The sequence below is a fragment of the Ipomoea triloba genome, chromosome 11 (assembly GCF_003576645.1).
Source record: "Ipomoea triloba cultivar NCNSP0323 chromosome 11, ASM357664v1".
NCBI lineage: Eukaryota > Viridiplantae > Streptophyta > Magnoliopsida > Solanales > Convolvulaceae > Ipomoea > Ipomoea triloba.
In genome coordinates this window covers 4498396-4513929 of record NC_044926.1, presented here as the reverse complement: position 1 = coordinate 4513929, position 15534 = coordinate 4498396, and the positions used below count along the sequence as shown (strand labels likewise).

General features: G+C 36.6%; 4 protein-coding genes across 7 annotated transcripts in view; 3 read left to right on the top strand and 1 right to left on the bottom strand.

Moving 5' to 3' along the window:
• The first annotated feature begins 38 nt into the window (after positions 1–38).
• Positions 39–3820, top strand: LOC115996470 (serine carboxypeptidase-like 27). Its single transcript, XM_031235698.1, has 9 exons — positions 39–580; positions 678–773; positions 904–996; positions 1107–1192; positions 1308–1568; positions 2151–2278; positions 2360–2455; positions 3033–3138; positions 3409–3820. The coding sequence occupies exons 1-9, from the start codon at positions 208–210 to the stop codon at positions 3550–3552; spliced, it is 1383 nt and encodes a 460-aa protein (XP_031091558.1). The 5' UTR covers positions 39–207; the 3' UTR covers positions 3553–3820.
• A 1674-nt stretch (positions 3821–5494) lies between these two features.
• On the top strand, positions 5495–7798 carry LOC115996766 (tetraspanin-6-like). 2 transcript variants are annotated; one of them, XM_031236165.1, is made up of 4 exons: positions 5495–6128; positions 6656–6817; positions 6890–6969; positions 7508–7798. In XM_031236165.1, exons 1-4 carry the CDS (start codon positions 5634–5636, stop codon positions 7545–7547), a joined length of 777 nt encoding a protein of 258 aa, XP_031092025.1. In that variant the 5' UTR covers positions 5495–5633; the 3' UTR covers positions 7548–7798. The 2 variants fall into 2 exon arrangements, with proteins under 2 accessions (XP_031092025.1, XP_031092024.1); XM_031236164.1 differs by having other exon boundaries at positions 5502–6128; positions 6656–6969.
• A 62-nt stretch (positions 7799–7860) lies between these two features.
• Positions 7861–11281, bottom strand: LOC115996765 (rhomboid-like protein 19). 2 transcript variants are annotated; one of them, XM_031236162.1, is made up of 8 exons: positions 10941–11281; positions 10669–10813; positions 9915–9975; positions 9639–9805; positions 9071–9176; positions 8744–8946; positions 8495–8635; positions 7861–8198 (listed from the first exon to the last, which is right to left on the bottom strand). In XM_031236162.1, the coding sequence occupies exons 2-8, from the start codon at positions 10797–10799 to the stop codon at positions 8093–8095; spliced, it is 915 nt and encodes a 304-aa protein (XP_031092022.1). In that variant the 5' UTR covers positions 10800–10813; positions 10941–11281; the 3' UTR covers positions 7861–8092. The 2 variants fall into 2 exon arrangements, with proteins under 2 accessions (XP_031092022.1, XP_031092023.1); XM_031236163.1 differs by having other exon boundaries at positions 10669–10805.
• Positions 11282–13005: 1724 nt separating this feature from the next.
• LOC115996234 overlaps positions 13006–15534 on the top strand; it is a 4202-nt gene continuing 1673 nt past the window's right edge. The window contains exons 1-3 of one of the 2 annotated variants that reach the window (XM_031235388.1): positions 13006–13123; positions 14339–14524; positions 14701–14740. In XM_031235388.1, the coding sequence (XP_031091248.1) occupies positions 13121–13123; positions 14339–14524; positions 14701–14740 (229 nt within the window). In that variant the 5' untranslated portion in view covers positions 13006–13120. Of the gene's footprint in view, positions 13124–13246; positions 13493–14338; positions 14525–14700; positions 14741–15534 lie in introns of those variants that run through there. The other variant, XM_031235389.1, reaches the window with a different exon arrangement.

Here is a 15534-nt window from a genome sequence, read left to right as displayed (position 1 = left end):
TTCACTTTATTCTTCCCCACACATTCAGCGTTCTGACATGCTTGTCTTTTGTTTAGCATGACGCAAGTATTAGATCCAAGAATATTTTTGGATCCAAGATTAATAATATATTAGCTGTACTGCCATAATCTGCAGATAAATTCCCTAGAATTCCCTATATTAGTACTTTAGATTGATTTAGTTTTAGTTGTCTGAGAGATTGTTTCAATGAGGCACCCTCTGCACTCACTATTGCCAGCACTCTGCTGGGCATTTCTTTTTCTGGGTGTCTGTAATTGTTTGAAAAATGCAGATCAAGTTAGAGATAGGATAACACATTTGCCAGGGCAGCCAGCCAATGTTGAATTCAGTCACTACTCAGGTTATGTGACAGTGAATGAAACAGCTGGGAGGGCATTGTTTTACTGGTTTATTGAGTCACCGGCAAGTCGAAACCCTGAGAAAAGACCACTCATTTTGTGGCTCAATGGAGGACCTGGATGCTCTTCTATAGCTTATGGGGCTGCTGAAGAGATTGGGCCATTTCACATCAAGTCTGATGGGAAAACTCTTTACCTTAATCCTTATTCTTGGAACAAGTGTATGTTGATGTTATTTTAAGTCATCTACTGTCTATTGCTTTTCTCATTGCCGTGTAATATCTTTCTGATGCGAACTCATTTAACATCTTTTGTCAGTGGCAAATTTGCTGTTTCTTGAATCTCCAGCTGGTGTTGGTTTCTCTTACTCAAATACAACCTCAGATTTGAATACTTCAGGTGATCAAAGAACAGGTAATGCTAATCACTTTTGTTTATTTATATATTTATTCTTTTGATGTTTCTGTTGAAATACTGGGTATGAATGCTTCACTTGCCATGAGTTGGCTCTAATTTGTTTGACTTGGAACTTTTTTTTATGCAGCTGAAGATGCATATGCATTTCTAGTCAAGTGGTTTGATAGGTTTCCTCAATACAAGTATAGAGATTTTTACATTGCTGGAGAAAGTTATGCAGGTCCGTGTTTTCACTTTGTAGCTGTGTAGTCATCATTTCCCTGTTCATTAATGCTACAACATAATATGATTATGAATGATCTGGTTTAACTTTTATGTTAATCTTGTCAGGGCATTATGTCCCACAGCTATCTCAAATTGTATACCAAAGAAACAAGGGAATCAAGAACCCTGTTATTAATTTCAAGGGCTTCTTGGTATGCCTAACAAGCACTTGCAAGCTTGATTCAATTTGTGCAATTATCTTTTAACTATTTTCATCAATTATTGATACTCGGCCCTTTTTGTTAACCTTGATTTCTTTTCTTAAAGGTGGGGAATGCAGTTATAGATGATTACCATGACTACATTGGCACATTTGAGTATTGGTGGACGCATGGTTTAATTTCAGATTCTACATACAAGTATCTTCACATAGCTTGTGATTCTGAATCAGCTACACATCCTTCAAGTGATTGCATCAGAGCACTTAGTATTGCAGAACGTGAGCAGGGAAATATTGATCCGTATAGCATATACACTCCCCCCTGTGCTAACACTTCAGCACTTCAGCACAACTTAAGGGGTCATTATGTGAGTAATTTCTTGTTCTTGTCTGATCTGCATGGCTGCATTACCCCATTTCTCTTTGCAAATATGTAGTTTCTCTTGAAACCTTATTGATTAGAATCAAAAGCTTCAAACTCTCCAGATATGCTGTCTAAATTCACATACTCTTGACTGTCAATTTTGGTAAATAAAATTGGTAGTTGCTGATTATAGCAGACTAGTTTTCTGCCCCCTCTACTCCCTGAAAAAATAAAGAAACTGCTTATATTTTAATGCCACTTGAAACCTAGGCGTGTAACTGTGCTTGAAGCAGTTGTGGAGTCTTGAATTCTTAACTGTCATTTTTGGCACGCTATGCAATTCTGTTATTCAAATTATATCTTACTGTGTATCAAAGTTACCTAAGGTACATAATTGTCATTTAAAGAACTCTCAAATACTGGAGTTTGAGGAATGTTTCACCATTCTAGCCTTCAGTTCTTGTACATAAATGCTTAGTATTGACTCAATCCTCTCAGAACTTTTCTGAGTCTTTGTTTCTCGTTAGGGTTGCTAGTTTCTTTTGTTTCTCTATTTGCAACTGAACCTATCTTCTTCAAATGGCAGCCATGGATGTCCAGAGCATATGATCCATGCACAGAGAGGTATTCTCAGTTTTACTTTAACATACCAGAAGTCCAGAAGGCATTACATGCTAATGTAACTCGAATTCCCTATCCATGGGCCACATGCAGGTGAATGACAAGAATATGAAAATTTTGCTTCCTATTAATAAGTTATTAGCCTTTGCTAACTGGAAGCTCATTACTTTGCAGTGATCTTGTTAGTAACTACTGGGGAGATTCTCCTGTATCAATGCTTCCTATTTATCGAGAACTAATAGCTGCTGGTCTCAGGATATGGGTATTCAGGTACCACCTCAGCTGATTTAGTCTTGTGCCTCTTTTTGCTTCCCCTTTCATGGTGTTATTACCTTTACTTCACCATATATGGATCCTTTATATCAAAAGATTTTTGTCTAATATGAGTATATAATTAGACCATTTTAACAAATAAGTAGCCTCTGCATTTAAAACTTTTTCTTTATTCAACATTTACTGGTACTTCTAAGATCAAATTGTAACACATTGTGAGTCATGAAAACCATCCACATTCTACCTCTAAGTGGATAAGATTTAGAAAAGAGGATACGGGATTCACCATTTGATTGATATGTTCATATTATAACTTTAACTATGTTGAATATTTGAATGACTGTCCACTGATTGCCCAACAAAATAAAAATTTCCATAAAAATTCAAATGCTTCTACCTTTTTACATTACTTCTTTAACATGCTTTCCTTTTGGGTACACTTGATGGAGGATTGGGTTGTGGGATTTAAACCTAAGTCAACCCCCTAGAAGGGGTGAAATTTACCACCAAACTACACGCCAAACCCCGTTAACATGCTACATTTATCACCTTCTTTTACCATTTCGTTTTGCAGTGGGGATACTGATTCTGTGGTTCCAGTAACAGCAACCCGGTATTCCATCGATGCATTGAAGCTTCCAACTGTTGCCAACTGGTACCCTTGGTACGATAATGGGAAGGTTAGTTGAAAGCTAGAAAATTGATTTTCATTGACATGTTCTTGCTGTGTAGTGCTGCCCGTCTTAATTCTTATAGAAAGGTTGCTATTTGGATAACCCTCTTTCCTTTACATCTAATATGACAAAAGCATATCATTATGCAATAAAATTATAATAGTGGCTCAAACAAGCTTAAGATCATAAAAGCTGTCCAGTGTCTTGTGGACTCATGCTGCCTTTTTTTTTTTTTTTTTTTTTTTTAAATCTTCTTCTTCTTCTTATGTCTAATAGGTTGGTGGATGGAGCCAAATATACAAAGGGTTGACCCTTGTGACTGTAACTGGAGCAGGCCATGAAGTGCCCTTACATCGCCCGCGACAAGCTTTTATTCTTCTGAGATCATTTCTGGAGAACAAGCCTTTGCCAAATGCATAAGCCATTCATTATCACAAGCAAGCAAAGGTCTGCATTTTATATTTTGATTGGAAATTGTCATAGGAAGATTGCCAGAAGACCTGATCTCATATCCGATAATATATGTTCCCATTGAAATTAGATTCATATATAATAATGTATGTGCTGTCATTGGATTTGAATTGAAAATGTAAGTAAAATTCTTTATCCCTTCATGTACATGAAGCCTCTCATCATTCAGCCTTGTTGACCATTGGAACATTAATGCAAAATGCTTCTTTTCCATAGAGTTCACAGTATTAGTCAATTTCACATGCTTCAAATAAACTGACTTTGATTTACGGGAAAGCCCTGCTATCCAAAGGTATGTCCTGCTCAAATCAAGAAGACCAAGGGATGACGGCTCTCACGATGAGTCGAACTTGAAACCTTGTAATTGCCAAACAATTGTCCAACCAGTTTGGCTGGATTGCCCCTACAAATAAACTGACTTGCTGATCTTGAATCTTGATGATGCAGCTCATATATGCACCTACTTTTAAGTATGATATTATTTTAGTTAAGTGGTGATCACAATAATCAATGAATTTTAGACTATAGGAAAAAAAGGGTTTTATTAAAAAAAAAATTAAAAAGCAACAAAAAAAGGCAGGAAAAAGATATTTTCAGACATCTAGAGAGATCAACTAGGTTTGCATATATTCCCCTTTCTTTTCCAAGATTTCCTATTTATATATATATTTTTAGAAAATGGAAACAAAGCCAAAGATAATAGTTGTTAGTGTTGATATGCAGTTTTTATATCTACAATCTACCCTAAAAAGCTTTAAGTTGGATTTAATAGAGTTTTTTTACAAAATTAAAATTCTTTTATTATAATTTGAAGGTAAATGTAGGTAGGTGGAGGGGAGAAAATGTTTGTATTTATAATGATAATGTGAAGTAGCTTAGCTTGTTCCACTGGGGAATTAGTTATTGGAAGAAACAGAAAGGGGAATCAATCAGACTGATCAACAAAACAAAAGCAGAGAAGACAGGATAAGAATTGAACAATAAATTATCCAGTTTTTATTCTCTATCCCCACTTTGAGATATACACACACACACATGTACATACAAGGATTCTTGATCACATTGTGCTTAGAAAGGAAGCCAAATGTTGGGGTCCATGATCAAAAGGTTCCCTTAGCTTTTCTGGGTTGACTAAATTGTCCCTTATTCTTTCCTTTGCCTTCCCTTTTGAAGCCATGCTTGCACCTCACCAATCAGTTCATTGAATTGGTAGCAGAGGCATAATACAAGTTTAGACTCCTCTAATCACAACATCTCATCTAAGTTTAAATTAATTTCAATTTGTCTAATAATAACGCTCCGAAAACAAAATGACGCCAGCATCTATATAATGTACAGATGTACTCATATACTATACTCGAACTCAAAACCTCTTAGAGCATCCTTATCAATGGAGTTTATTCACAGTTTTTAAGGAGTTTTTGTAAGTGTGATTAGGAAAGAAAAAATGGGAGGAGATGAAAAAAAAAACAAAACAAAACAAAACTAATTTTAAAAAAAATTAAATATAGGAACTGTCCGGCGGGCCTGACGCGCCCACTGGGGACCTCTGTGGTGTCACGGACTCTCATTGCCCATGAGCATTAATTGCTTGTGGGTCCCATTTCTGATATAAACCCAATATTTGCAGAAGTAACTATCTTCTTCTCTCTCTTATTTATCACTCCTCCATGTTGACAAACACTGTACCAATAACCATGTATTATGCTTTGATGTAGATGCTCTTAGCCTCTTACTGAAATAATTAAGATGTCAAACTCGAGTATCTACATGTAGGCGGGCAGATACTTTACTTCATAGCTAAGTAGGCGCAATATATACTTACATGTTATATACATACGGAGGTATAAAATAAAGTTCAATTCCATATATCAACTCGATCTATTATTCCCGGGAAAGGAATCAAACAATTTATTTATTCATTTATTCGATTTTTATACAGTTTTTTTGAACTCTTCGTTTCACACTTAAGAGAAACGTACAAATTAAGCTGAAGAAAACAAAAACAACACAAGAAAACTAAGAACATTATGTACCTTAGATTTAGCAACACAGTGATAGGTTTCCTGAATCTCCTCACTCTGCTAGCATCAATTCCGATCATCGGCGCCGGGCTATGGCTGGCGAGGAGCAGCACGACCTGCGAGAAGTTCCTCCAGACGCCGCTGCTCATCATCGGCTTCATAATCCTCGTGGTTTCGCTCACAGGTTTCATAGGCGCGTGCTTCCACGTTGCATGGGCGCTGTGGCTGTACCTCTTCGTCGTGCTGCTCATCGTACTCGCGCTTCTGGGGTTCACAATCTTCGGATTCGTCGTCGCCAGCCCCGGCGGCGCCGCCGCCGTCCCCGGCAGGGCGTACAGAGAGTACCACCTCGGGAAATATTCGGCGTGGCTCAAGGATAGGGTGCGGGATCCCCGTTCTTGGACCACTATTAGGGCTTGTATTTTGGGTTCGAAAACTTGCGCTAGTGTTGCTAATTGGACTCCCTATGATTTTCTCTTCAGAGACATGTCCCCCATACAGGTAACACTAATTTTTTTTTAGTACGACTTGCTCTATTACAATGTAATATCTGTTCATAACTACTTTCTCAACCTACTGAAGCACAAAGTAACACTATTTACTTTAACAAAAATTAAAATTTGTCCTTCGAACTAGAAGCAACAGTGTGAGATTCGATACTGATAACTCATACAAAACTTAAAGATTATTAAAGGTTTAGATTGAATTCCTTGTGCGCATATAAAAACTCTTCCAATGAGCTGATTGTGTGATCGAAAATTTACTTGAAGCTCTAGAACGGGGTTTTGTGGGCTCAGGAGGGTTATAAGGCAAGATTACTCACATTAAGACGGGTTTATTGGCTATTAGGCAACCTAAGTTAGTTTATTTGGTTAACATAGGCTGGTGTACTTAGGTTATAAGACAGGGTTACTTAATACATATGATCAAAAACTTACTGCGAGTTTCTCTAGTTGCATTGATAAATATTGAAATCTATAAGTATTTAAACGTAATTGATGCTAAATGTGTTGATATTTTGTTGTTAGTCGGGGTGTTGTAAGCCGCCGACTTCATGCAACTATGCAGGGGCGGTGATGGCGGAGGATCCGGATTGTTACCGGTGGAGCAGCGACGCGAATTTGCTTTGCTACGAGTGCGATTCGTGCAAGGCGGCGGTGTTAGAGGATGTGAAGAGGGATTGGCAGAAGGTATCTGTGCTTAACATCGTCGTGCTGGTTTTCCTTATAGGCATATACTCCATTGGTTGCTGTGCTTTCCAGAACGCCAAGAGGGCCGAGACCGAGTACGAGCATGGCCCCAACCGGATGTCCAAAGTCCGACCCAGATGGGATTTCCATTGGTAAGCTAAGTCTGCTAATCACTAAGCATACATGCTTTTATGTCACAAAACCACGCATATAACATGTTGATTGAGTTAGGCATATGAATTTAGTGGAAAAATAAAATCTTGAACTCAATCCTTTTCATGCTTATTTTAGTAATCACAAATTTTAAAATTTGACGGGCCCCGCCAAGGCCTGCGGGCTTAAGGCGGGCCATGCCGGGCCGACCTCCCATTAGTCTATATTTTGGCGAGCTTTTTAACTCGCCCTGTCATATGACGGGCTTTGGCGAGTGGCGCCCCGCCACCCGTTTCGACAGCTATAGGTCTATATGAGCTAACTTGGTCTACTTAATTGACATGTGGCTACCCCTGATCACAAGGATTAGGCCGGCTTGCTTTTCTAATGTAGGGATTTGCAATTTTTAAGTTTAGGATTTTTTTGTGTGCATTTGGAATTTTAGATGTTAAAATGGGGTCAAATTTTTTGGTATTTATAAACGCAATGAATATCCATTCATACATACCTTTTTCTGTTTGTGTGTTGATCTAATAGGTGGAGATGGCTGCACTACAAGAGACACCGGCTTTCATAAACCAAGGACCAGAGCTCCTTTTACAAGTGAGGCATGTGTTTTATGCAAGAGATGAAGACAATAAAACCCTTTTGTTATATAGAAAGAATTGTTCTTAGCTTTACCCAACTCTTGCTTTTTCATCACTACTTTAATGTCTTTACACATTGATATGATGTTTATATATGCATAAAGACGGACTGGAGAATATCATGGAAATAGGTGTATATGATAAACTTCATTTTCTTTTCTTTAATTCTTCGTTTTTCTTTCTTCGGCTCTTCATTTCTTTACTTTTTCACTCTTCATTCTCTATTTAAGTAAACAATTGAACTATCAAAATAAGCAAAATACTGTATATGAGAAAAGTCAAAAAGACAAGTAGAAAGAAATCTGTATATGAGCTATACAGATGATAATAGCAACAGAACTAACGTCAAGAACCCAAAGAGTACAATGTCAATGTCCCTGTCGTTTCAGTTTTTGGGGGTAGACACAGATGTTCTGTTTGCAAAGACCAAAGAGTATGAAATATGACTGTGTTCCCACCCGCATCTACACGTTATCTACACGTTATCTGACCCGACTCTTCTCAACTCTTCAGCACTTCCTCCAGAAGAAGCCAGCATCTCAGCTGCCAATCGTTCCTCCAGTGCCCGAGCACCCCTTTCCCTGTAATTCACAACGGTAGCACAGTAAATGAGTTAGCATAAACCTTTATCTGCTCGCAAGTGTACTACAAGACCCATGGATGATATAGTCAGTCATATAGGGAAAGAAAGCAAGGACCTAATTGAACATGAAAACCTCTAAAAGGGACTATATGAGTTTACTACGTCACCGGGATCTTCGACTTAGGACATATTAGTTCAGATTTTAAACCATTTGCTCTGCCAATTTTTAGCAAGTTCCATGTATCATTTACCAATCATGACACCTTTAATTTGACAAGAGACCACATAGATTACCTCCTTCTAGATGCTTCAATGGGGTCAGAACCAGGCAATGCAGTACTTCCTAAAGTATAGTCTCTCTCCTCATTAGATACATCGGATCTTCTACCACACAGCAGCCGATCAAATATTGTAGCTATGGGATCAATTACAGGTCTGCGTGCCATCCAGTAAGAAGTGATCAACCAATTTTAAAAAAGGGCGACAGAGATTTTGAAAGAAATTTGATCCATGAGCAAGAAATATAGAACAATTGAAGGTTACCTTAAAAATTCTGGGAAAAATGTTGAGAAAGCAAATTCATCACTTGGATCACCCCTGAGTTTTGCTTCTGGTTTGCGCTGCCAGTACCTTAGATAAATCCAACCTATATATGTGCCAAATACTAGAGGTGGAAGGAATGCTGCTGAATCTACTGTGAAAAAGCTTATAACAATAGATATCAGCACTGCGAGGGATGGCAGCCACTGCCAAGAGCACAAAGTATTGAGAAAGAGAAATTAGGTTATATCTTTTAGTTTGTTGGCTATTGCATCAATAGTTTCAATGAATGCAGTTTAATATTATGTAGGTATTCTCAATGGCTCATACCTTTGCTTTTATTTTCAATGAAGCGAGCTCTTGATCAGGTATGATTTGCTTGATACCAACTAGGAGCGCAGAAAGGACCCCTTGGAAGCCAGAAATAGGCAAATAGCTACAGAATTAAGCAAAAGGAAAAGAAAATTCAGTGACTGGTGGCGTTCATCTTGGGCATGCACAAAATTACAAAGTGACGTTCATCAAGTATAAATTCTTGTAACACAGAAAAAGAATAACAAAAAAAACAAAAAAACAAAAAAACAAAACAAGAGCAGGATGATTGAATGGAAGACAACGCAGGTTATCTCAAACTCTCCAAGGGCTATGAGACAGCATGTAGTAGGATTACATGTGAACTCGTGAAGTTTAATTTACATCGTCTTAAATTGCTTCCAAATGGTGTTTGCCTGTGACCTATACTTTCTCTTCCAGGAGAGAAAGGATAGATGGGTTGAGAATACGAAATAGTACTGAAATAAAATAAAGCAGAAGTAATAAAACAATGAGAGTTGGAGGAAGAGCTAAGGGCACCAAGGCTAAGAATGTGTTCCAGAAGAAAAAGATAAACATCACTTACAGGTAGCTTTCCTCTCTACTTATGTAGTACAAGGAGATAGATGTTATGAAGACACAGACAGATGTCAAAAAGTTAACAATGAAGATGAACTTCAGGAATTCCCTAGGGCCCCAGATGGGTTCAAGCAGCTTCCCAGTGAAAAGCAGCCCAAAAGTACTGACAAACACCTGGAAACAAAGATAATCCTCATAAACAACTTGTGAATGATATAGGAAGCAAAATATTACCCAAAGGAGTTAGGTAATGAAGTGACATATCCTAGAGAAAAGAAAATACCCCATATATAGTCTGTTCAACATAACCAGCTGTTATTAGATTCCATGCAAATGGTATAGTCCTACAACAAAACCAATACAGTAATTCGTCAAAAAATTAAAAGAAAAACACAAATAGCAAAAGTTATTTTCAATTCTCATCCTTTTTTCTTTCTATTCAATTTCTTTAAGCTTTATAACTAATGAGCATAGAACAATTCAACATGGATGGTTAAAATTTCCTCGCTCCTTAGTCCTTTTCTCAAACAGTAAATGTTCATCTCATTTTTTTTTTTATCATAAGATATAGAGGAGGGTTTTTTCTATCAAAATATCAATTCCTATAAATGATATTGCACATAATTACTGATTTGTTATCCTAATTCATAAAATGTAAAGGGCTAAAACAGAGAATTTACAGAGTAATTTTTTTATTTAAAAAAAAAAGTTATCTATTGGCCTATTGGGTTTGTTTCTTCATGCCAGGCTAAGCAGAGAAAATGTGATTGGCATAAAATGGTAGAATGCTAGAAGGCTTCTGATCTCCAATGTGGTTTACATTAATGTTCTCGATTTAAAGCCGTATTATATCATGCAGTGCCTGCAAATTAAATGGAAATCGCTTGAGCAGTGATCTCCTAGCTCACATTAAATCCAAGTACTAATCTAACAAACTTTCGAAATCCAAATTCCTAAGCATTCCATCAACGAACAAAGCAAATCAGAACCTTCTGCAAATAAAATGGCGGGTATAAAAAGGATTCAAAGCTAATTACTTAGCAGGGATAAGAGCGAGAAAAGAAACGGCAGAGGGAAGAATCTGAACAACAATGTGAGCGCCGACTAACACCACCGCCAGCCCCTTGCACAGCCTCGTAAATCCCGAAAGCAGATTGCTACTACTCATCGTGCCCTAATTACCTCCACAACAAACAACACAGCAAACGGCAATTCAGGTTCAACATTCAAACTCTAATTCCGCCATTGCATTCACATAGAAAATACAAAATTCCAGATCTGATAGTATAAACACGATCGTACTACTTACCAGTGATGCGATCTAAAGCCGCAATGGAATCTACGTTCCGGTAGCAGATTTTCCGGAAACGGCGGGCGCGGGAGCTACAAGTATTGGTGCGCTGTATTGTATAGACTGCGGAGAAGTTATGTATTGGGGTTGTGAAATGCAAATCGTCGGTGTTCTCTGTGGAGTTTCAGTGGATACTAAAACGTGATCGGAAATTGCTTGTCCGATAGCGCGTTCAGGTCTTAGTCCACATTTGGTACCTTAGGGATTAAGCGGGATACTGAACACTAGATAATATGCGTTTGGTTAGCTAGCTTGCTTCAGTTTTCCTTTCCGTAAGCTTAAATCAGTCAAGGTATTCCTGAGCTGTTCCGATTTGGAGTCAATTTCATACTCCAATTCTTTAAATTTAATCCTTTCTTTAAAAAAACAAAATAAAAAATTAACCTATTGAGCCGGGCTCGAATCTCGAGTCTAACAAGGTATTTGGTTGAAATGAAGAAATTAGAGAATAAAATAATTATAATTCGATATGAAAATAATAAAACGTTACAAAATGAAGTTATTGTCAGATTTGGTTACCACTCACCATACTATTATTACTTCTTAGTTATTACATTTGGTTCCCAATTATTAATTTTGCCATATTACATAAATTTGTCTGGATAAGTCTCTTGTAAGACTGCTTCACATATATTTTTTCTTGATGCGGATCGGGTTTAAATATATGTATAATACAAAAAGCTTGTGTGATAACGTTTCATGAATCGTTTCCTGTGAGACGTGTCGGATTAATATAAAAATATAATACTTATATTGAAAATGTAATACTAATAATGAATAGAGTGTTTGTTACGTATAATGGAAAATGTAATATTTCTGAAGTAAAAAAAAAAAAAAGTAATCTTTTTGGTTTGGACAAATAACTATTTTTAATACAAATTGCATAATTTATGATGAAATTGAGCAAGTTTAAAAGTCGATAATCAAAATAGTGAAATCTAATAGTCGAGTGATCAAATCGAGTATTAACTCAAATGAGTTAATTCAATTTTTGGTCATATATTTATAGGTGATGGTCCACCTTTAGTCATTTTTTATTATAACATTCTCACTTGGTTATAGTATTACTGTGACATGACTATTTTTAGTTCCCCATCAACAAAATCGTTGAAATGTCGTTAAACACAAATATATTTCAATCATTTTCATACAAAGTATGTTGACCTGTTGTATTTTTTATGTTTAATTTTTTTTGAAAAATTTCATAATTAAAGATTGAAATGTACTTGAATTTAATGATATTTAAAATTATTTTATTGATAAAAGATAAAAAAAATAGACATATCACAATAATAATAAAACCAAAAATAAATATTTTAATAAAAATACTTAAAATGGACAGTTTCCTATAAATATAATATTGGAATTAACTCCTACTCAAATTAAGCATTGCGTATAGGTAATCATATGTTAGGACTTAGGAAATTCCCCAGGCTAGCTAAAGCTTAATGTAGACGCTGCGATAAACATTGCTCGGGGTCGTATGGGTCTCGGCTGGATTTTACGTGATGACCAAGGAGTGTTTTTGGCTGCAGCATGCACACCTTGGCATGATCTGTACACGGTTAAGGAGGCAGAAGCAATCGCGGTTCGCGAAGCACTCAACTGGCTTAAAGAAAATCACTACTCACACTGCTACATTGAGACTGATGCTCTTCTGGTCACTCAGAGTCTCCGTTCTACTTTGCATTCCCATTTTGATGTTATTTTGTTAGATGTTAAAGATTTACTGTCATCAATCCCTGATGTTTCTTCTCTCATGTCAAACGTTCGGCAAATCCGATTGCTGACCTATTAGTTCAGAAATCCCTTTTCATGTCTGAACGTACGGAGTGAAACTCCTCCCCTCCTTCTTTCATTGCTGACTCTTTGTTATCTGATCTTTAATGAAATCGTTTCCTCTTCAAAAAAAAAAAAAAAGAAAAAAAGAAAAAAAGAAAGAAAAAAAAAAAAGGAGATTCCCCGTTCCCATGTGCCTATTTTGGGATCAAGTAATTAAAAAAGGGAAACTATGGGCGCTAAACGGTATTATCCAAACTCTAGGGTCAAACCGTCATAACAGTCTCTGAATTTGTTATTTGGCCTCCACCTCCAAAGATCAGCGTCATCGAGGTCAAAATCCGCCGGCGACTTCCACCATGGTTAGCGCTAATCTTAATTTTCTTTCTACAATTAACTAATTTTCTTATACACTGATGTTTTCGCGTGCTCATACAATTTTCTTCCCTATTTCTGTTCATAGATCTGATAAACACAGCTGCAAATATTTGTTCGTTACTGTTGTTGCTTTGTTAATTGTGGAATTGTAATTCATTGAAGATTCGAATCGGAGAAAATGGAAGTTGAACTTAAATTCAATGCGTGAAAGCAGTGTGGTGTGATTCCTCCCGAGGTCGGAGTTGGATTTATAGTAAATTGATGAATTAAATTATATAAAATGGAAATTGAGCTCACTACAGTGTGTAAAAACAGCGTGGAAGGATTCCCCTCGAGGACTGAGTTGAATTTTGGTGAGTTTTGAGTGACACAACACAACACAACCATGTTTAGAGACCTAGCTGTTAATCTGTGCAATGCATCGGATAATTTCTTTAGTTTTTCAAAGGAGCAAGTAGCTGAAGAATATGGCAACTTATTGCTTCATTGAATGGTGTCATAAATGAGCTTCAGTTATAGTACGTTCTCTTATTCAATGTGGTTTGAGTCTAATGGAAGGGACTACTGACTCCCAGCATGGCAGAAAAGGTTAAAATTTGATTCGAGAGATTGCCATTGGGAGGGATATCCCTTTACAAAAAGAGCCTAAGAGAAACCCTAGAGGATTAGGCTTCCCCACCTAAGCTTTTGAGTACCAAAAAGTAGTAGGTTTTCTTAAAATGTTACAAAGTACTATTAATTTTTACTATGGAGTACAAAATTTTAAAAGCCTCTTCAAAATGTGGATGCAATAAGTCACATTTTGGATGAGCAGCCTTTATATGAAAGCATATGTGGATTTTAATATTATGTATGCTGTTTGTGTATGAATGAATTCGAAATACATATGTTTAGATGTGCATATGATCTGGTGGAAGTCAAGATGTTGACTATAGGTGTAATATCTTGAGCAATCAGTTAGGAGAAGTGGGCAGCTTCAAAAAGTTAACCAACATTTGTCATGAGAAATTCACCTAGTTGCTGATAGATGAGCAGTTTGGTTTAAGATGAGTTAATGGGTGTTCTAAAGGTTTCTTAGACATTCTTTCAGAATCAATAAGAAAAAAATGGAATAGGTTGAATTTCAGGAATCACAATAGATGATTATAATTGGGAAATTTGGGATTGGTTAAATTATTAGTTTGTCCAAATGAATGCAGGCAATGTATATCCGTGTCAAGCGCAGTAGGACAACCTACTTTATTCAGTGTGAACCAACTGAGACAATTTTACAAATCAAGGAGAAATTGCGGGTTCTTATAGATCAACCTGTAAATGATCAGCGCCTGATTCTATTGGAAACTAGGGAGGTTTTGGATGACACAAAGTCATTGGCGGATCAGAAGGTAAATTTCCATTTTCTTTTGAGTTCATGACATACAAGCTTCTTTAGTATTTCTAATGTAATAGATGCCCTTTTCCCCTGTTTGTGAATAGGTTATGTTTTTAACCATATTTCATCATGTGCTGTTGTATTGAGTATTTACTTTTCAAGTTTTTAATCAATCAACATGCTTTTCAGGTTGAGAATGATGCTGTAGTGGCACTGACTCTGAAACAAGGTTCTCTTTCTTTCAAAACTCTTCACTTCAAATTGTATGCTTCCTATGTGATTAGAATATATAGTACATATGCACTCACTAGATAGGAACTAACATATTAAAGAGTGAGTTACTCCTTATTTTAGAGTTTCCATGCTCCATATTAGTTGTAACATCAAACAGTTTTTGGTTATGTTTTCCCATCACGGGCAAAAGTACACAAAATAAAGGAACAAAGAATAGAAAAGGAAAAGAGAACGTTTGGTTTGCTTGAGACCCAAAACTCCCTTAGTCCCTTATTTTAGGATTAAATTTTTGTTTGTCCATTCTTCCAAATAACACTCCCTAGGGTTGATTACAAGGATTCCTAAATATAGAATGATTAATTATTTGGTAGTTTCCAAATAACTAAATTGCCTAAACTAATTCGAAGAGTAAGAATGATAAACCAAATAACTATTTGGTGGCTTCTGAATAACTAAACTAAGTAATAAGCTAAATAATTATTTAGTAGTTTCTTAATATCTAAATTTTCTAATACAATTCTAATAAAATATTAAACTTTCTAAATAATCACACCTCCCAGCATTATCACAGTTGGAGATCAATGTTTACATCATACTACTTAGCAATGTTCTACTTAGCACTACTTAGCTAAGTAGTGCTCCCTCTCCTTGTCTTACCGCTAGGGGGCTCTTGCTATATATAATTTATGGTTGCAAGTTGCAACTTGGAACTCAAATGAATGGGAGGCTGGGAGCAGCAATGATAGGGGAAGAGAATTCATAACTAAACTGGGGGGGGGGGGGGGGGGG